We start from the raw sequence: 21,325 nt of genomic DNA on the forward strand, positions 1-21,325 counted from the left end.
ACTTGATAAACCTATGGTTGAAAGTAGAAACTCAGCTTTCGTTCTGAGAGTGGGTTTTCTTTGATGCTGCAGAATTTGGTGTCCAAGGACATATTCATAAACTTATTTTTAAGCTCTATATAGACTGAAACTTAAATAGAAATAGATACAATCTTTAATCTCTGTAAATAAAGAGCTGTGAATTTCTTGTCAGTGGTTTGAACTGTACCTGCTCTAGTCCTTTTATCTGTATCTTAGGATCTGAAGTTAGCATACATTGTTTATATCTGTATTGCCCTGCTAATGTTAATAAGCTTTATGTGACATTCAGAGATTATTATATCAAGTCCACAACCTGAACTGCGTTTTAGAATATATTGTGGTTATATAAACTCCTTGTCTTCCCAGGAGCTCTATTTTTGCTCCCAGCTTTATTGAGGTATAATTGACAAAAACTTTATGTATTTACAGTATACAACATGATTTTTTTTTTAATAATTTTATTTTTTTAATGGGGTGACATCAATAAATCAGGATACATATATTCAAAGATAACAAGTCCAGGTTATCTTGTCATTCAATTATGTTGCATACCCACCACCCAAAGTCAGATTGTCCTCTGTCACCTTCTATCTTGTTTTCTTTGTGCCCCTCCCCACCCCCTTTCCCTCTCCCATTCCCCCCCCCCCCCCCCCGTAACCACCACACTCTTATCAATGTCTCTTAGTTTCACTTTTATGTCCCACCTACGTATGGAATAATGCAGTTCCTGGTTTTTTCTGATTTACTTATTTCGCTTCGTATCATGTTATCAAGATCCCACCATTTTGCTGTAAATGTTCCGATGTCATCATTTCTTATGGCTGAGTAGTATTCCATAGTGTATATGTGCCACATCTTCTTTATCCAGTCATCTATTGATGGGCTTTTTGGTTGTTTCCATGTCCTGGCCACTGTGAACAATGCTGCAATAAACATGGGGCTGCATGTGTCTTTACGTATCAATGTTTCTGAGTTTTTGGGATATATACCCAGTAGAGGGATTGCTGGGTCATAAGGTAGTTCTATTTTCAGTTTTTTGAGGAACCACCATACTTTCTTCCATAATGGTTGTACTACTTTACATTCCCACCAACAGTGTATGAGGGTTCCTTTTCCTCCACAGCCTCTCCAACATTTGCTATTACCTGTCTTGCTAATAATAGCTAATCGAACAGGTGTGAGGTGGTATCTCATTGCCGTTTTGATTTGCATTTCTCTAATAGCTAAAGAAGATGAGCATCTTTTCATATATCTGTTGGCCATTTGTATTTTACAACATGATTTTTGATAGACGTTTACATTGTGAAATAATTACCACAATCAAGCAGCTAACTAACATATCACCTCACATAGTTACTTTTTTTGTTTGTGTGGTCAGAACATTTAAGACCTCTCTCAGTAAACATGAAGTGCATATTCAGTATTATTAACTGTAGTCATCATGCTGTATGTTAGCTCCCAGGAGCCTTAAATGAGAGCTCACATTATGCGCTAGCTATAGATTAAATGGGAATTTGGGAAATCAGCAACTTTGTTTTCTTTCATCTTTGACTTTACTTTTGATGCCAAGATGAAGATTCTAATCTCACTTGCAATGTACAGCATTACTGGGAGTTGAATAGTAATTGAAGAGTGAACAACTTAGCTGTTACACATGCCAAGTGCTTCTTGGGGGAACAATATCAGGAACAAATCAATACAGGCTTATATATACATTATACACTTATATGCACATAGACACACATATGCACAAACATTTAAACACACATGTACACAGGCACATATATGTCTGTGTTTTCAAATTCTTTAAAGAATTTTAAACTAAAACCTTTTTGGCTTTGTTATACTAAATATTAGTATACTTGAGCTTAAATACTTTGCCTTTTGATTTTCTTACTTAAATCATTTATTATTATTTATTATTATTATTATTGGTGTGCTGAGTTTGCAGAAAGCTTTAAGAACCATCTGCACACTATAAAGTCACTGTGCACATATAAGAGCCCCCATTTTTTTCATCAAACTGTACATATTTCTCAAACTGATCTGAAATTACCAATATTCTTTTCTTTTTTATGTCTGGTTTATCTTCAATTTCAGTTTAACTTGTACTATGGCTCAGGCTCTTTTATCTTCAAAGCTTTACACTTTCGCACTCCCAAGGACACGCTCCTCCACCAGACTCGGTGTGAATGTCGAGTGGGATTGTGTTCTGTTGGTTGGGTCTACTTCTAGTGCTCTGCAGTCTACTCCCAGGATTGCATTTCTGGTGCTCCGGCCTTAACAGAGCACAAGGGCAGTCCAGAGTGAGAAACTCAAATGTACTGTTTATTTTCTAAGTGTATAGTGTTGTCCATATTATATGCAAACTGACAAATTAATAGGAATCCTAATCTCAAAATGTAAATGGAATGAAAAATGACCAACCATGTTTCAAACCAAACTAAAAATTTGCTTTTAAAGAGTAGAAGTCATTTTTCTAAAAAGACCAATACAGTAGTACAGTAGCTGGAGCATCCCTGGTGGCAGTCCCATCGCCTCACTTCTGTGATGCGTGGACAAACGGCCGGCTTTGCCACCAGTCCTGCCTTCTGTGCGAGCCGAGACTAGACCCGTGAGTATCTGTGTCCACCCCGTGCCCTGCTGCTCAGGGAGCCTCGCCTCCTTCACAGCCATGCGGAGGAGACCCTGAGAGCCAGCACCCCGCCCTGTGCATCAGGCGTGCCTCTAACTCTAGATGGATTACCTATCTCAGCTGCTGCTCTGGAAGGAAGTGCACCAACATGTTTATACTGGCTCTGGGGGTTGTCGGGTCATATGTACTTTTTTCTTCATTTTCCATGGATTCTGTGACTTTGCAGTGGAAAAAAATGCAAAGAGCACAATTATTGGAAAGAAATAAACACTGAAAAAGTGCTTTGCAACTTTTAAGCATTTTTCACATGAACTACACAGCTAATAAGGAACTGAGCCAGAACTTAGACTCAGGCCCTCGGACCTCTAGCCTCTCTGCACCAATTGCCTTTCCTCAGAGGCTTCGGTTACATCTGGGGACTCACCCGGCAACAGATTGGAAAGACAGCCTCTTCCCACAGGTTAGGGTTGAGTTCCTCTGTTCTTAAAGTTTATCTCCCTTTTTTGCCACTGTGTACCACATATTTTCTCCCAAACAGCCCTTTCTTCTGGACTGAATCCAGAATTTGGAGATTTCGGACAGTAAGCTGCATCAGCCCTCCGCAGCGGACAAGGAGCCCCGTCTAGGAAGGCAGAGAGTGTGGGAGAGTCTCCGTAGTGTCCTGGGAAGATGGCCACAGGCTTTGACCCTGACTGAAGAAACGATTAGATTTATACAGAGATTTATGCACTCCTCAGGGGTATTAGACTGACGAAAGGTTTCCCACCTTGTGTTTAATAGCACTTTACCGTGTCTACAGCCGGCCCACATCAGCAGTGTAATTAATCTTCACAACAACCCTGCAGGCAGGCCAGAAGGGGCTCTCCGTTTCCTGGATGGTCCGAGCGAGGCCACACACGCCGAAGGTGGCTTGGCGGTGTGCCTGTCCTCCTCAGGCCCAGGCCTCTTTTGCCTCCCTGAGATTCTCACGCATACCATGCTTTGTGTGGCTTTATGGCCTTGTGCCCTTCAGTAGTCTGGTTTCGTTGTGACTTGTATTTTAAGGAAGAAAGAATCAGATTTATTATGCTTCAGTTTGCCCTATTCATAATGAACTCTGTAGGTCAGTTTCGCTGCAGCAATGGTGAGCCAGAATTTAAGTATAGCTTTTACTTGGCTAGTGTATTTGAATGGCAAACCTTTAATTCAGCTGTCAGCTTTTTAGGATTTACTGTACTTTAGTTAATAAATGTTATTTCAATGGCCTCATACTCATCAGGCCTCTTCGAGAAGGGTAATAGCACCAAATGTGATTTACAGAGGATTCAACTTCATAGACACTAAAAGAACTGTTACTTTATATGTTTTAATCAGAATATGTGTAAAATTATGGTTAGTTATGTTAGTAGTTTTTTTCAAAAGGAAATATAAGCCCTGGCCGGTTGGCTCAGCAGTAGAGTGTCGGCCTAGCGTGTGGAGGACCTGGGTTCGATTCCCGGCCAGGGCACACAGGAGAAGCGCCCATTTGCTTCTCCACCCCTCCGCTGCGCTTTCCTCTCTGTCTCTCTCTTCCCCTCCCGCAGCCAAGGCTCCATTGGAGCAAAGATGGCCCGGGCGCTGGGGATGGCTCCTTGGCCTCTGCCCCAAGCGCTAGAGTGGCTCTGGTCGCAACATGGCGACGCCCAGGATGGGCAGAGCGTCGCCCCCTGGTGGGCGTGCCGGGTGGATCCCGGTCGGGTGCATGCGGGAGTCTGACTGTCTCTCCCTGTTTCCAGCTTCAGAAAAATGAAAAAAAAAAAAAAAAAAGGAAATATAAGCCAAGGAATAAGCTTAGGTTCATTTATTCCTTTAAGAACACCTGCTATGTGCCAAATGTTGTTGTGGGCACTAGAAATGCAGCCAACATGGCAGACAAAATACTTGCCTTCAAGAAGTTTCTGCTTAAGGGATCAGATAGCTGCACACGTCAGGGAGTGCTGGAGGCTGTGGGAAAAACTGGAGACTGTGGGAAAAGCTGGGGGCTGTGGGAAAAACTGGGGGCTGTGGGGAAAGCTGGGGGCTGTGGGGAAAGCTGGGGGCTGTGGGGAAAGCTGGGGGCTGTGGGGAAGGCTGGGGGCTGTGAGAAGGCTGGGGCTGTGGGAAAAGCTGCTGGGAGGCTGGGGCTGTGAGAAGGCTGGGGGCTGTGGGAAAAGCTGGGGGCTGTGGGAAAAGCTGGGGCTGTGGGGAAGGCTGGGGGCTGTGGGGAAGGCTGGGGGCTGTGGGAAAAGCTAGGGGCTGTGGGGAAGGCTGGGGGCTGTGGGGAAAGCTGGGGGCTGTGGGGAAGGCTGGGGGCTGTGGGGAAGGCTGGGGGCTGGGGGCTGTGAGAAGGCTGGGGGCTGTGGGAAAAGCTGGGGGCTGTGGGGAAAGCTGGGGCTGTGGGGAAGGCTGGGGGCTGTGGGGAAGGCTGGGGGCTGTGGGGAAGGCTGGGGGCTGTGAGAAGGCTGGGGGCTGTGAGAAGGCTGGGGGCTGTGGGAAAAGCTGGGGGCTGTGGGGAAGGCTGGGGGCTGTGGGGAAGGCTGGGGGCTGTGGGAAAAGCTGGGGGCTGGGGGCTGTGGGGAAGGCTGGGGGCTGTGGGAAAAGCTGGGGGCTGTGAGAAGGCTGGGGGCTGTGGGAAAAGCTGGGGGCTGTGAGAAGGCTGGGGGCTGTGGGAAAAGCTGGGGGCTGTGGGGAAGGCTGGGGGCTGTGGGGAAGGCTGGGGGCTGTGGGGAAAGCTGGGGCTGTGGGGAAGGCTGGGGGCTGTGGGGAAGGCTGGGGGCTGTGGGGAAGGCTGGGGGCTGTGGGAAAAGCTGGAGGCTGGGGGCTGTGGGGAAGGCTGGGGGCTGTGGGAAAAGCTGGGGGCTGTGGGAAAAACTGGGGGCTGTGGGGAAGGCTGGGGGCTGTGAGAAGGCTGGGGGCTGTGGGGAAGGCTGGGGGCTGTGGGGAAGGCAGGGCCGGGAAGGTGGGCAGGGTCCTGGAAGTGTGGTAGTCAGGGAAGGTCTAATCCCTGTGACATCTTACTCACATTATGGTGTAGAAATCTGATTTCCATCAACTTTTGTTTTTGTGGGCTTCCAGCTCCAGAATCAAGCAGGGTTGACTTTGTCCTCAGTAAGAAACCAGCTATAGTGATAACCTCTCTCAGTGGCATTGTTCAGCAGGAGGTTTGGGACTACCACTTCCACGAGCAAGTCTCTATCTATTTTTTTATACATTAGAATTCTACATAAAGCTTTGTACTTTTAAAAATAGGAACAAAGGGAAAAGAAATGCTTTAAGAATTATGTTAGAATCTTGTTTGTTTCATGTATTATTTTTTCTAAAATGATGGTGTCTGCTCCATAAATTTGGGCAACCGTCACATTATTTTGTATCTCACTCCCTTTGAACATTGGAAAGAAAATATGCTTCATACCCATCCGCGCTCCCAGAGCCCGAGAATGAGGCGCAGACGGCCGCAGCCTTCCTTCCCCGAGGCCTTTCAGGAGCAAACCTGCACATCCTCAGAGCACTGCGCCAGCCGCGCCGCCCTCCTGTTCCAGACGGTGCCGCTGCGCCTGGGGCTTCGGGCAGCTCCTTCTTCTGTAGGATACAACGTGTTTTCCTTTTCTCTTTAGGTTGCAGCACAGAGACAGAAAAGGGGCAAGTGACAGCAGGTCCACTCAAGGCTGGGCTGCTTCTCCTCAGGGGCTACAGCTTTCACTTCTGCATTTTCTAGAAAAATCACCAAATGCCAAAAGAAGTAGGTTAAAGAACTACACACAACGTCCTCTTTCTCTGGTCAGTTGCACTGGTGTGAAGACCACTGGCATATCCCTGGGAGGAGAGTCCCTCGTGGAACTTGAACGCCACCCCCGAGTGTGAACCTGTCTGTCCTCTTAGGGGTTCAAGCCACATCACCCCTCTGCCCCAGGCCTAGCCCCATAGAACGCTGGGTCTTCACAGTAAAGAGTGCTTCAGATTTCAAAGCATGGGGGGAAGAAGGCTCACTGTGACATCCAGATCATTCCGGAAGTCGGACCAAGTTCTCCTGTTCTGCTTTCTTGGACTTAGGCAAGTATGTGTTAGGTATGTGGTGACCATGCATATGTGGTGATTGTAATCTTGGATTTGACACTAAATCCAAGATTATTTTTTGATGAACCAGCTTTCTAACGTTACTTATTTTTTTTAATGTATGCTTTTAATTCATAATAATATCTGAACATGTGCATTTTATGATCTGCTGGAGTTATAAACATTGCTTCATTTTTAAAAGATTTGTCCAGTATGTGTATTATTTTTTTTAGAGTGAGGGCATAAGACATGGGGGAAAGTTGGAAGTTGATGCCAAAAAGGAAGTTAGTGTGGGGAATTCTGATACGTAGTGAGCGTGTTTTAGGAGTCGTGGGGGCTTTGTGCAGGTATGTCCAAGCGTTTGAGCTGGGTTGTCTACTGACCACACAAGAGGAATACGGCTGAAGCCACTCAGGTGCTCTTCCTGCATTCACATGGGATCCCAAACCTCTCCTACAGGAAGTAATTGTTTCTGATTCTCTAACACCAACCTGGTTCTGGAAAGTACTCTAAATTTTTGACATACCTCCTTTCACACATAGAAATTTTTGTTAATCTGGAGAGATTTTTAACATTCCCTGCTTCTGTAGCTGGTGAATGAATTTGCTCCGAAAACCCCATTCTAGGAAGGCAGTTGTGGAATTCGGGATCTATTACAGGCCTTCAAGAGGACATTACCTGTTCCAATCCAGGCTGTTTTGGGTTTGGGTGAGAATCAAGAACCTGGCCCATTGTTCAGCATTCAGTTATGGCATCAAAATTTGGCCTATTCTGTCCTGTCCTTGCCCAGTCCCAAATGCTGCCATTTCAGCTCGCAGTATATTCTGGCCCAAAGCAGCTGCCGACATTGGCGTTTTCCTTCTGAGTTTGCTGTGTATCCTTAAGCAAACTGGTTAACCTTTCAGGACCACATTTCAGGCAAGAGCACTGGCCAGGGTGACAGCTGTCCCTTCTCTCTCCCTCCTCCAGAAGCACTCCCCTCAGGGAGCACCATGCTCCCACAGGTGTGAGGCTCCCCGCTTTGAGAAAGGCTTGTTGGAACAGCTCCGCATCTTCTACAAACTCCATTTATCAATTGTGTCCTTGGCTCTCTGGCTGCCTATCTTATGTCAGAATTCTTCTATGATAAAAACATACTACTATTATATTAATACAATAACCATAAAGATACCCAGTTCATTTATACCATTAGTTTCTTAAAATTTCTCAAAATTATAATTTTTAAAAAATCTTAACATCTAATTTAGTAAGTTTCTTAGAGGAAGATCCTATGTTTAACTGTTCTGTATTTAGTATTCAAGTGGCTGCTTACCAAATACCAGAAGTAGTCAAGTAATTGTTAGTCTATCCACAAAACTTGAAAGGTTTTAGATCCCTGCTCTTAATTCGTAGGTTTCCCTTACCTGGTAAAAATATGTGTTTTGCTTTAAATCAGGGGTAGTCAACCTTTTTATACCTACCGTCCACTTTTGTATCTCTGTTAGTAGTAAAATTTTCTAACCGCCCACCGGTTCCACAGTAATGGTGATTTATAAAGTAGGGAAGTAACTTTACTTTATAAAATTTATAAAGCAGAGTTACAGCAAGTTAAAGTATATAATAATAATTACTTACCAAGTACTTTATGTCGGGTTTTCGCTAAGTTTGGCAGAATAAATCTTTATAAAACAACTTACTATAGTTAAATCTATCTTTTTATTTATACTTTGGTTGCTCAGCTACCGCCCACCATGAAAGCTGGAACACCCACTAGTGGGCGGTAGGGACCAGGTTGACTACCACTGCTTTAAACTGTATGTGTTTCACATGAGTATGGATGGTGAAGCTAATTAATTCTGCTGTGAAGATTTACTAAGAGCCTTAGAGATCATTGCAAATAAATGCTCTGGGTATTTCCCTACCATCTCTGAGAATACTGTTCCTGTCTATAAAACTAAGGTAAGACAAAAACACGACTAAAGGAAGAGAGCAGAGAATAATGTCTCACCTTTGTTAATATACAGCTTTTGCTGCGTTGATTTTTTCTAGCAGATTGTGACTAAATTGTTTAACTTTACAGTAGTAACCAACCCCCCCCAATGCACATGTGCGTGCGCGCAAACACACACACACACACACACACACACACACACACACACACACATACACACAGAGCTTCACTTAAAACCTTTCAGTTGTTTCTCATTGCTCTTAGGATGAAGCCCCCAGTCCTCCCGGTGATCTCAAGGCTTTAGGAGCTGTGCACAGCTCCAATCTTGTCATTTGTTACAGCCAGACTAACTGTTCAGACCATCCGTGGCACTCTGCTTACTCTGGCTACATGGTTTCTAGACACACTGTTTCCTCACTGCTCAGCAAGCCCCTCTCTTATTCCTGCAGCCCTGCTCTCCCCTCAGTTCAGATCTCCCTCGTTCACCATCTGGAACTCTTAGGGAGCCTTCCCTGAGCTTTGCGGCTGGGGCAGACCCTGTGTGAGCTCTCACGGCGCTCTGTGCCTCTCCTTCCTGAAACTATCACAGAGATGTGTTTATGTTCGCAGGTGTAGTGATTAGATGAACGTTTCTCTCCCCAGTTACACAGGGCAGAGCTCCAAGGAGGCAGAGATCGTTTTAGCTTATCACGTGTGCAAAGGAGTTAAGATAGCAGGGCTGAGACTGCTGTTGCCTTCCTGCAAGGTTGGCCCTTGGATGATATCTGAGAACTTGGCTAGTAACACCTCCTTACACCGATATGATCTAAGTGGCCCACTGTGTATAATTGAATGCCTGCTTTCCTCCGGGGGATCTGGAAATTCGGGACATGCTAGGCAGAGGGAGCTTGTGTGACCAGGCCCCAATAAAATCCTTGGCCAGAGTTTCTAGTGGGCTTTTCTGGGCAGAAACATTGCATGCATGCTGCTGCATTTTGCTGCTGGGGTGTATGTACTCTGTGACCGCTGGCGGGAGGGAGGGAGCAGAAGGAAGCCTGCACATGATTTCTCCGACTCCACTGGTATCCTTTTCCTGTATGATTCATCTGTGTGTCCTGACTAGGCCGCTGCAGTAGGTAAATCTTAGCAGTGAATACAACTATGTGCCGACTCACATGATCTTGTATAGCAGGCATTCCAACATGGGACCCTCAGCACACCATTGTATCCCCAGAACCTTGCTCAGTATTTGACATTTAATAAGTGGTTTATTATTTACTTTTTGAAATGAAAATGACCTCAGTGGACTAAGGCCAAATATATCTGTGAAAATTCTTGTAATTTATCAACTACTTCCTAATGACCCAAATAAAGAATGTACGTTCTTCTGAGAAAGGCAGAATAAAGTAAGGAATAATTTCAGGAAATCTAGTAGATCAAAACCCATCAGAATTTTTTTTTCACAAAGATGAATTTTCTGCTTCTGAACTGGAGGAGGGGTGGAGAGCTGTGGGCCAGGACCTTCACTCTGTCCCACGGGAGGTCCCCTGGCTTTCTTGTCCCTCCCCTCCCCACCACGTGGCTGCAGTGTTGGCCAAGCCCATCCTGTAGAGTTTGCCTGGGATCCGGAGCAGTGCGTGCTTCTCCACCTGGCTGCCCATTGGAAATCATCTGGAAGCTCTTCAAAAAAATACTGACGTCGAGCCTCAGGCCTAGAGATTCTGATATAATTGGTCTGGGCACAGGGATGTCAGTGTGCAACCCCTGCTGACACCCCACCCACTTTCCCCTCTCCCCTTCCCACCCCTGTCTTTGACAATTGTATTTCACAGACTCCCACTCTGGTTTCCTGGTCCACAGCTGAAAGGCAGGCACACTAATAGGAGGAAGGGACACCTGTGTCTGAACAGCATAAGAAGCAGGGAGCACGGGACAAGGCAGTGGAAAGACTCAAAACTAAACATCAAGTCGATTTCAGAGTAGGCAGCTGGTAAGAACATCCCTGTAGTGCAGAACAAAGTCATTCATGAGAATGTTGTGTTTAACAATGACCAGCAGTCCGGTGTTTTTCAACCTCCAGTCCATGGACCAACCGTCAGAAATTTCCTACCGTTCTGTGAAAGAGTTAACCACCCTGATGTTGTATGAGGATTATAGTCCCAGTGATCTTAATTGAACTTACTTATTCTCGGGTGATTTCTGCTTTAGCAGCTCCCCAAATCATTCTATTTTTACTAGTCCCCAAAGATAAAAAGGTTGAAAACCACTGGTCTATACCAGTGGTCCCCAACCTTTTTTGGGCCACGGACCGGTTTAATGTCAGAAAATATTTTCACAGACCAGCCTTTAGGGTGGGACGGATAAATGTATCAAGTGACTGAGACAAGCGTCAAGAATGAGTCTTAGACGGATGTAACAGAGGGAATCTGATCATTTTTTAAAAATAAAACATCGTTCAGACTTAAATATAAATAAAATGGAAATACTGTAACTTATTTATTCTTTCTCTGTGGACCAGTACCAAATGGCCCACGGACTGGTACCGGTCCCGGCCCGGGGGTTGGGGACCACTGGTCTATACCATCACTTAGCACCACCCCACCTCCACCCCAATATACACTTCACTTTGTATATAAGATGAAGTTCGTTCATTTTATTTTGAATATTTGGTAAGAGCTCATTAACAGTGATGAGGATGCATGTGTCACCTACTGTCTTGGGGACGTTTTCCCACCACTAAGTGTAAACACATCTATATCCACTTGTAACTTCTCTGGGGAAGACAGGACTGAGATGCATCAGCTGTTAATTGGCAGAGCTGTGATCTAACTTTCCTTTGTAGCACCTCTTGTGCCCGCTCAGGGAGTGCAGGAGCAGTGGATAATAAATTGGGTGAGGTGAGGTTATTTGGGGACTTTGAAGTGGATGGAAATGTTTGGTTCTCAAACAGAATAGAAAAGCCATAAAAAGAGAGAGAGAGAATCAGGTTGCCAGGTATAGAAGCGTGGGCCTCCTGGAGGAGGTCGGCCTGAGCAAGAATAACTGGGGTTTAGGCAGGTGTAGTCCAAGGGGGTCGAGGGAACTGACAGCACAGGCACCTGCCGGGCGCCCACCGGCCCTTCGCAGACTGAGAAGGAGGAGAAGGAGGAGAACTTGGAGGAGGCTCTATCAGGGTTGCAGAATCTCTGGGGTAGAATTTTACTTTTTCACTGCCCGGTGCTGTGGCCTTGGCACAGAAATGCTAAGAGAAATTATGATTAGAACCTCTGCTCCAAGGACACTGGCCCCACCAGGGCTGACGAACAGGCCTACCAGGGCTTGGCCCGTCCCAAGGCCCTGCTGCTGGGCAGGCCCAGGCAGGGCGGGAGCAGTCAGGAGACCTGCGCTACCCAGGTGTGAGGAAAGACGACAGCTTTCAAAGCCCACTACGTCACTTTTCATCGTTAACAAGCCAACCCAGAGGTAACTAATCACTAAATGGACACAAATCATTTTGCTGCTCATTTATCTTCCTAGTGAATGCTTTTCAACACCAGTGTTTACACTTCCAAACACTTCCAAAGAATAAAGACTTGTGAAAAGGGCGGTGGGGTTTATGGCTACAGGAAACTAGCTCCTAGTTTGCTCTGCTGACAGGTTTATAAGGCCAAGGAGGTTCATAACGTAAAAGAATGCCTAAGAAAACATAATTTTAGGAATTGAATTGTTTGCCTGTTTTTTTCTTTTAGCAAATATGAAGGTTATTTGCATTGATTTCATTGATGAACAGTGGAAAATGATCAAAATGCAGTATCTGGTGTTTTTTTTTTAATGTGAAGAAAAACACCAGTGGGTTTTTTGTTTGTTTTGTCTTGTTTTTAAGAAATGATCTGGGTAAAAGATACTTTGGGTCTTCAAAGATATTTGGCCTATTTTTTAAATGGATGATTTGCCTAAAATTATTGTATTTCAATTTTAGTAAATGAATAACTGTTGTTTAAGTGTAGTTTCCAGAGCACAAGCCTGAGCAGGTAGAATATGGTTACCTTAATCCAGCCTGGGTTTGGTCCTCAGGAGACTAAGAGCAGAGTGGATTTAGTTATTCTGGCTGCCTTCATGCTTAGAGACTAAGTCAATGATAGTCAATATCGTAATAACTATGTAATATGTGTGGTGCCAGGTAGGTGCTGGAAATATCAGAGGGCGGTCACGTATGTGATTCTCTAACCACTCTGCTGTACACCTGAAACTAATACAAAATAATATTGAATGTAAACTGTAATTGAAAAATAAATGTTTTTTAACAAGAAGCCTGGCCTGACCTGTGATGGTGCAGTGGATAGAGTGTCGACTTGGAACACTGAGGTCGCCGGTTCAAAACCCCGGGCTTGCCGGGTCAAGGCACATCTGGGAGTTGATGCTTCCTGCTCCTCTCCCTTCTCTCTCTCTCTCCTCTCTAAAATGAATAAATAAAGTCTTTAAAAAATAATAATTAATAAATAAATAAAATAAAAAGCAGCCTGGTTTTTAATTAATTGCCAAGGTGATGAGAAGGAAAGCAGGAGGCACAGGCCATGCTCGGCTCCCGTCCAAGTATCCTCGAGCCTAAATTCCAGCACCAGCGATTTTGTAACCCGGGGATCAATATGCTATATTACTAATTCACTGATACTAGTCTCACTAGCCAAAAAATGAGCTTAAAAAAATGCAGTAACACAGTAAGCATGTAAAAGAATTTCTGTAACATGGTAAATCCAGTTTGTGGCCCTTATGGCCATGACGCAATGTTACCAGTTTAGTGACCACAGTTATGTATTCTGTAACATACAAATCACAAGTGTATAAGCAATCCTGTACTTTCACTCCGGCCAAGCTCTCCTTACAGCTAACAGGCCTGTTCCCCCCAGCTGACACGCATGCGCCTAGGCCTCGCCCCCTTCGCCTGCTCCCCCCACGCTGAGGCTGCCGCTCTGCTTCTCCCTCAAGGCCAAGAGGACAGCCTGACGGTGGGGGTCTGTAGACACAAAAACCCTAATTTACAAGTTACTGACTAGCTTCAGTTCCTGTAACGACCACCAGAACCGGCTCTGAACTTCGGATGTGCTGGCCCTGAGAGATGTGGGAACTTGGATCACTTGCCTGAGTACTCTGGGCCTGAGTCCCCTCGCAAAGGGCTTGCAACCCCTTCCTTTTAATCCTATGTTCTATTTTTGTTCATTGTCCCTCCTTATAGAAATCCACCACCCTGCACCAAAAGAGGGAGGAGGGTTTCTGTGGACACGAGCTACCCCATCTTCTCAGGTGGCCAGCACTTGAATAAACCTTTCCTTTGCATCAGCCCGGGTCCTGCAATTACAGTATTGAGTGTTCGTCAGCAGGCAGTCGGACCTGCTGATTATTTTTCCAGTTTCGATTTGTTTCTTGGAGTTGAATGTTTGGTTATCTACTCTGTCTTAAGGCTTTAGAGATCCTTTCCCCTCAATGGAAAAAATGAGGTCCAGAGAGATAAGATGACTTGCCCAAATGAAAACTAAGAAAATAAGCTTAAATACTTTAATTTCACTTTGAAGCTTCAAAATATCTATATGCTCCAGAGAGTGAACCCCATATTGGTTTTCTTTACCGTATTTCCAATATTAGCTACTTCAATCCTTTAGACTTTTAACACTGAAATATGAAATATTGATGTCCATGTATTTCTTTTATTTGAAGAAGGTAAGAAGTCTGTCTCTCCCTTCTCTTCTGTGAAGTGTGGAAAGCAAAAAGAAAAATAAGAAATGAAAATAAAATGTCCATTTTCAGCAAAACGAGAAGGGAGTTGAAACCACGGAGAACAAAATAGATGGAAGGGCTGCAAAAAGCCAGGCAGTGAGGCGGAGTCAGAGCCGAGAAGAGCACACGGTTGCAGAAATCAGTGAGTCAGTGAGGTACTGTCTTAAAGGGGAGAGCTGAGGCGAGGAATAGAATCTAAGTGTTTACTACAGAAGAAACAACAAACAAATAGAGAGGCAGGATTCTCCTGAACCCAATGTAGTTGTGAAAAGTAGTCATTACAGAGCTTAAAAAGTCACATACTTGCAGGGAATGCCCCATCTGCAAACAACAAGAGAGAGGAAAGCGGGTTTGGAAAAAAACCATAGCTGCCTGACTTTATTGGCTGGGGAAAATTGATCTAAAACTCATGCACAAAAAAACCTGCTTCATAAAGAAGATTCCTACTGGGCTGGGATGTGGCCTTATATATATATTTAGTCCAAGACAAACTCATCTGCCTCAAAGGTGAGGCATCCAACAGAACCAACTCAAGTTATTGGAAGGATTCAAGAAATAAAACAGGAAAAGTGAGTGGCAGATAAAATGTTGCCAAAGAGCAGATGAAAATAGCAAAAAGTATTTTACTGCAAATGTAAAATATTTAATGAAGCAGTTACCTCTACGAAGCCTCGGTACAAAAGCAAAGGCAGGCCATTGATAGTGATAGTGAGACAACACACAATGTGTGAACTGGTGAGATTGGGTAAAAATGGGAGAAAATACAAAACATCAAAGAAATAAGGGTAAATCTAAAGGGAAAACAGACAATAATAAAAGGACAGGAAGGAGCTTAGAGGATGAAAACAAGAAAACCAAACAAAAATAAATGGATATAAGAAAGATTTATTAAATGGGACATAAAAGTGAGCATGATATTGATAGAAAAACCTGGTAATGTGTCATTTAAAAAATCAGTTACTTTTAAAATACTGAAGCAAAAATATGAAACAAAATATTAAAAAATAGACTCAAGCAATTTATTAAAAAATTTATACAATGTGACAATGTTAAATTTTCAATTCAAAGATGATTCAATTTTAGGAGGTCTATTTATGTGAATTCACCATATAATGACTAAGAAAAAATATGTATCTATCTTTTTAGATGCCTAAAAATGCCTAGTAAAATGAATTTTCATTATTGATCTAAAAAAAATTTAATGAAATAAGAATAGATTCGCCTGACCAGGTGGTGGTGCAGTGGATAGAGTGTTGGACTGGGACCTGGAGGACCCAGTTTTGAGACCCTAAGGTTACCAGCTTGAGCCCAAGGTCGCTAGCTCAAGCAAGGGGTTACTCAGTCTGCAGTAGCCCCACGGTCAAGGCACACATGAGAAAACAATCAATGAACAACTAAGGTGCCGCAAAAAAGAATTGATGCTTCTCATCTCTCTCCCTTCTTGTCTGTCTGTCCCTATCTGTCTCTCTCTCTCTTTCTGTCTGTTACACACACACACACACACACACACACACACACACACACACACACACACACAAAGGATAGATTCATACTTCCCTAATAAACCTAATTGAAAGTCAACATTATGTTTAAAGGAGAAATACCAATAGCATTCTTACTAAGTCAGGGATAAAGTGTAAATGTTATAAACAGAAAAGAGAGAAATTGAACAAACTGAAATTGAAAAAAATTATCATTCTTTGTAAATTATATACTTGAATACTTCAATAACCCAAGAGTATCACCTGAAAAGATTATAAAGATAAGAAGTCAGTAAGGTGGCTTAATATAAAAGTCAGTATATATTTTCAAAAGCTTTAATACATTCAAACAAGTAGTTAGAAGATATAAAAAATGAAAAGGCATTTTTACACTTTTACAACAAAAAAACTAGAATAATTGAGTATAAACCTAAAAAATATTCTATATTTATATGAGAAAAACTTTAAATTGATCCTGCAGTCTTCAATGTAAAAGCATACCATATTTTCAGGTAAAAGGAGTGAATATCACAAAGATGCTAAATCTACCTAAATTAGATCTCCTTGTGTGTAATTCCAATTAATGCCCTACCAAGACATTTTTGTAACTCAACAAGTTGATTCTAAAATTTATATGAGAAACTAGGCCCTGGCCGGTTGGCTCAGCGGTAGAGCGTTGGCCTGGCATGCGGGGGACCCGGGTTCGATTCCCGGCCGGGCACATAGGAGAAGCACCCATTTGCTTCTCCACCCCCCCTTCCTCTCTGTCTCTCTCTTCCCCTCCCGCAGCCAAGGCTCCATTGGAGCAAAGATGGCCCGGGCACTGGGGATGGCTCCTTGGCCTCTGCCCCAGGCGCTAGAGTGGCTCTGGTTGCGGCAGAGCGACACCCCCTGGTGGGCAGAGTGTCGCCCCTGGTGGGCGTACCGGGTGGATCCCGGTCGGGCGCATGCGGGGGTCTGTCTGACTGTCTCTCCCCATTTCCAGCTTTGGAAAAAAAAAAAAAAAGAAAGAAAATTTATATGAGAAACTTAATTAGGAAGAATATTCGTAAGAATTCTTTAAAACAAGAACAAAGCATACACTAGCCATCTCAGATATTAAAATGTATTTTTAACTTACAAAAACTGAGTGTGGTATTAAATAAATAGAGAAAGAATAGTAAAAATACTACAAATAGGCCCATATGCATACTAAAAGTATGTCATAAAAGTAGCATTTTTGAAATGAATTGAAAAAGAAAATACTTGGATCTTAAAAAAAAGAAATCCAAAGATGCTCAACCTTGCTCATTTCCTCAGGGTGCTGGAGCTATTTGGGAAAGTAATAACGGATCCTATTTTTACAGTTTTATCAGTTTCCAAAGAATCTTACCTTTTACCACCACTATAATAAACATCAACCGAGAAAATGGTCCGTTTGGTTATATGTTTAGTTACAGCTACCAACACCCATCAGAGTAATTGCCTACAAATTATTTGTCATATTTGTGCTAGCTTGAGGGTATAATGTGGGGTTTATTTTACTTCATTGTCAAACCCAAACTACCATTTAAAATGCAATTTTAAAATGTTGAAACTGTCAGCGTCCCAGGCCAAAGCTCTATCCACTGCACCACCTGGTCAGGCTGTGTGTGTTTCTGATGCTCGTTAATCACAGGCAAATTAATAGACACCTTAGGTTAAGTTAATAAATCATCTTTGCAAATTTGGGCATCTTGAACTTTCAATCCGGCACTTCTTCAGTATGTGAGAGTGTTAGAAATTTCTCTGTAAATGAATTATTTTTGTCAAATGCTCAATTTAAAATACTTTTTGATGGTTGAAGAACTTAGAATGAATTTGTTCAACAAAATTCTTTGTGGAAAGATATATGCTAATAACTGATCACAAACATTAACTAATTGAATGACATTAGCCATGATATATAGTGTGAGGTTGTTAACTTCTGTTTTAGTTATTGATTTTTTTAATTTTTAAATTTCTGATTTTTAATTGTTTTTTCCATTTTCTTCGCCCTGGTTTTTCTCCTCTTGGGGAGTCAGTCGGTGGTCTCTGTGGAACCAGGCCTTGTTGCGTTGGTGGGTGATTCAGTCTGGTCGGCCCTGCCCATGGCTGACGCTTTTGTTGCTTTGTTGAGCTCCCAAGTGATCCCTTCTCGAGTGATCTGTGACTTCAGTCTCTTTTGTGCTTGTCGCTAGTGTTTTCAATTCTTTTTCATTCAGATCTTTCATAAAGAGTGTACTTTAATGATACCATTCACTTCTGCAATGTGAGCTTATTATTCTAATACTTTCAAAAAATTTGTTGAATAGAGATGAAAACAGACAAGGTAGTTTTTCCATGAGCAGAAATTTAATTTTCCTCTAACATAAGACAAAGCTAATGGTCTAAAGCAGTTTGATCTCCTTAAATGTTTTTCTACCTTTGGATAAGGTAAAACAGGTCATGAACAGAGGGTGCTCTGTGTGTGACCAGTGTCTATGAGTTAGCAGCAAATTAGTAGACATTTTGTCTCTTGGAACTTCTGGTTTTATTTGATGGATGTATTCTAGCTACAATAGGGCCTCACAGACATTCAAATGGAACTTGTTGATCTGAGAAAGCATTAGAGATTCCTATGTAAACCTTTTTTATTTATTTTGTCATATGCTTAGTTTAAAAAGACTTTTTCTGAGAGATAAAATGTCTTCCCTTTTTTTCTCTGTTCTGATCGGGATCAGCTGCAGTGTAGTCCCAGGCAGCGGAGTGAGGAACTCAGGGGCTGCTCACATCCAAAGCCATAGACAAAGCCTGCTCTGCATTGTTTCCTCGGGAACAAAAGAGAGAAACGGCCAGGATTTGGGAGCACCTTACCTTTTGTACATGTACTGTAATAGCAATCCACTTTTGGACACGCTGAGTGTTGAATCTTACTGCAGGTTTCAGGCTCCAAGTTAAACATTTGTTTGAACAGCTGGATATTTAAAAGGAAAACTTAAGTTTTAAGTTTTATTTAGGTCTCTCCTATTCAGTTCACTCCAGCTCTATGTGTCTAACATCAGGTGCTTGATAAAGAATCCATGAGTGAGTGTGTATCTTCTTATTATCTGCTGAAACATTAAAGAGGGTGCAAGCAGAGGTGAATTAAGGTTGGTTGAGGCCCTCAGCCCATAAGAAAATATCGGGCCCCTTTAAAAAAATTAGAGAGACTGGGAAAATAAAAATACATGTTAACCATATTTTTAAATAAATAAAAAATATTATGTACTATTAATGTTAAAATTGCACATATGAAACCAAACTTGGTGTCATTAAAAAAAAAAAAAGTGTAGCCTGACCAGGCGGTGGCACAGTGTATAGAGCATCAGACTGGGATGTGGAGGACCCAGGTTGGAGACCCCGAGGTCACCAGCTTGAGCATGGGCTTATCTGGTTTGAGTAAGGTTCACTAGCTTGAGCCCAAGGTCGCTGGTTCAAGCAAGGAGTCAAGCAAGGTCTGCTGTAGGCCCCCCTCCCCCGCCCCGGTCAAGGCACATATGAGAACGCAATCAATGAACAACTAAGGAGCCGCAACAAAGAATTGATGTTTCTCATCTCTCTCCCTTCCTGTCTGTCTGTCCCTCTCTCTGACTCTCTCTGTCTCTTCCAAAAAAGAAAAAAGAAAAAGTGTAAAGTTGGGGTTTTGAGAGCCCTTCAGAAGTCGGGGCCCAGGGCGCGCGCTCGGAACACTCACAATTAACTGCCTCCGGGAGCAAACCCGTGGCCAAGACCTAAAACCGGAGTTAGGCAAGGCTATATCTGAAACCCAGTTCTTCGACTTACTTTCTAGTGCCAGTAAAAGTGCATAACAGTAGTACCTACCTCTCATACCCTCTCAGGACTAGAGCACTGGGCTGGGGCTTGGCACATGACAAGTACCAAAGCAGTAGCCATGATCCTGTTACCATAGTTTTCTGTGCAATCATCTATGTTTCTACATTAAATGTTGACAGGATGTTGCTCCATTAGGTAGACATCAGGCTGAGACCAGCCCTTTCTGTCTTTAAACCAACTGGAGGGCCCCCCACCCCAGTTTTTGTGGGGGAAGTGAAACAAATTAAAATACTTTGAAGCTTTGCACTGGGAAACTGCAAAACAGATGCAGGAGCAGCGTCCACCTCTGCTTGAATGCACATTGTAATCAGCTTTCCGACGCCGCCTTCCAAGGATGAGTTAAGAGGATCATTGACATATCATCACATTCTGAAGTTAAACAGCCACGGGATATATGAACTCTCATCATGCAGCTAATTATTCCTGGATTTTTCTGTGCTCTCAAAACATATTTTATTTATGTAACCATCCCCTGGGAGCACCGGCTGCCTTTGTCCCCATGACATGGCCAGTGGTGTAAAACCTCTGCATCTGTCACATTTCTCCATGTGGAGCATAATTGCCTGATTTCCATTTGAAAGTACAGCCCTGACATTACAACTACATAGACCCACCAATGATAACAATGACGTCCTGACACCTACAAGGGGATGGGGGTGTGGGGGGGCATGTTGCCAACTGAACCCTCGCCTTCAGACGGACCAGATCTGAATTTATAGTTGCGATAAAGTGGTCCTTGGGAACGACACCACCAACAAAGAAGAATAAAGAAAAAGAAACCAACAGATTAGCATTAGCGTGAGCCTGGTGGAGCCAGATGGCTCTCTGTGGCAATGGCGCTTTCCTGCTCTCTCCCGATAACCCTGACCGGCAGACAGTGAGCCCGCTGAGAAGGGAGAGATACGATCTTATTCCTCAGCCAGGCACATGCTTTGCCTTCTTTCTCTCACACACAACTTGAGCTGAAAGAAAGCTGGAAAAGAAGCAGGGGTGAAAAAGAAGAGGTGGGGGAGTTGGGTGGTTATAAAAAATGAGCCAGCCATAGCCAAGAAGAGGGCTGAGAGGCCAGCCCCTGGCCAGGCCCAAGCATTCAAAACCAGACTCAGACGTCCACCAAGGAAGGAAGAAGGGGACGCACAGGACCCCTGACATTCTCATCCCTTCTGCCCACATTCATGAATCTATATCCAGAGGGTTGGTGTGTTAGAGGTTGGGAGGTGAGGCAGCACTGGCTGTAAATGCCATGCAATTAAGCTCTGGACTCCTTTGGGGAAGGATGGTGGACAGTGTTTTCAAGTTCTTACTAATGAAAATCTCCATCTCTCTTAATGGGCTAGAGGCCTGGAGTGTGCAGTAGCCTTTGACCTGCTGGACTAGGTCCAAAGCCAGACTAGCCATCTGCTTGGATCAGAGTCTGCCATGTCCCTGGGCTGTGCCCGGGGATGGAGCGAGCTGAGGGGGCTGGAGCCAGATAGGGTTCTGGGTAAAATGAACCTAAGAGGTGTTTGGTGTGGGAAGGTTTCCCTCCTGGAAGATCCTAAGGCTGGATTGGGGCTCAGCCTGGAGTCATTCTGCCTTTCCTACTGAGCAAGGCGTTCACTGCTCGTAAACAAAACTGTGTTCTCT

The 21,325-nt window shown here is 43.7% G+C and overlaps 1 protein-coding gene across 1 annotated transcript in view; it reads left to right on the top strand.

The window, feature by feature from the left end:
* RNASEH2B (ribonuclease H2 subunit B) overlaps positions 1 to 6,908 on the top strand; it is an 83,924-nt gene extending 77,016 nt beyond the window's left edge. The window contains exon 10 of the mRNA XM_066380930.1: positions 6,268 to 6,908. Within this exon, the coding sequence (XP_066237027.1) occupies positions 6,268 to 6,300 (33 nt within the window). The 3' untranslated portion in view covers positions 6,301 to 6,908. The remainder of the gene's footprint in view (positions 1 to 6,267) is intronic.
* The last annotated feature ends 14,417 nt before the right edge of the window (positions 6,909 to 21,325 follow it).

The sequence above is a fragment of the Saccopteryx leptura genome, chromosome 4 (genome assembly GCF_036850995.1).
Source record: "Saccopteryx leptura isolate mSacLep1 chromosome 4, mSacLep1_pri_phased_curated, whole genome shotgun sequence".
Taxonomy (NCBI): domain Eukaryota; kingdom Metazoa; phylum Chordata; class Mammalia; order Chiroptera; family Emballonuridae; genus Saccopteryx; species Saccopteryx leptura.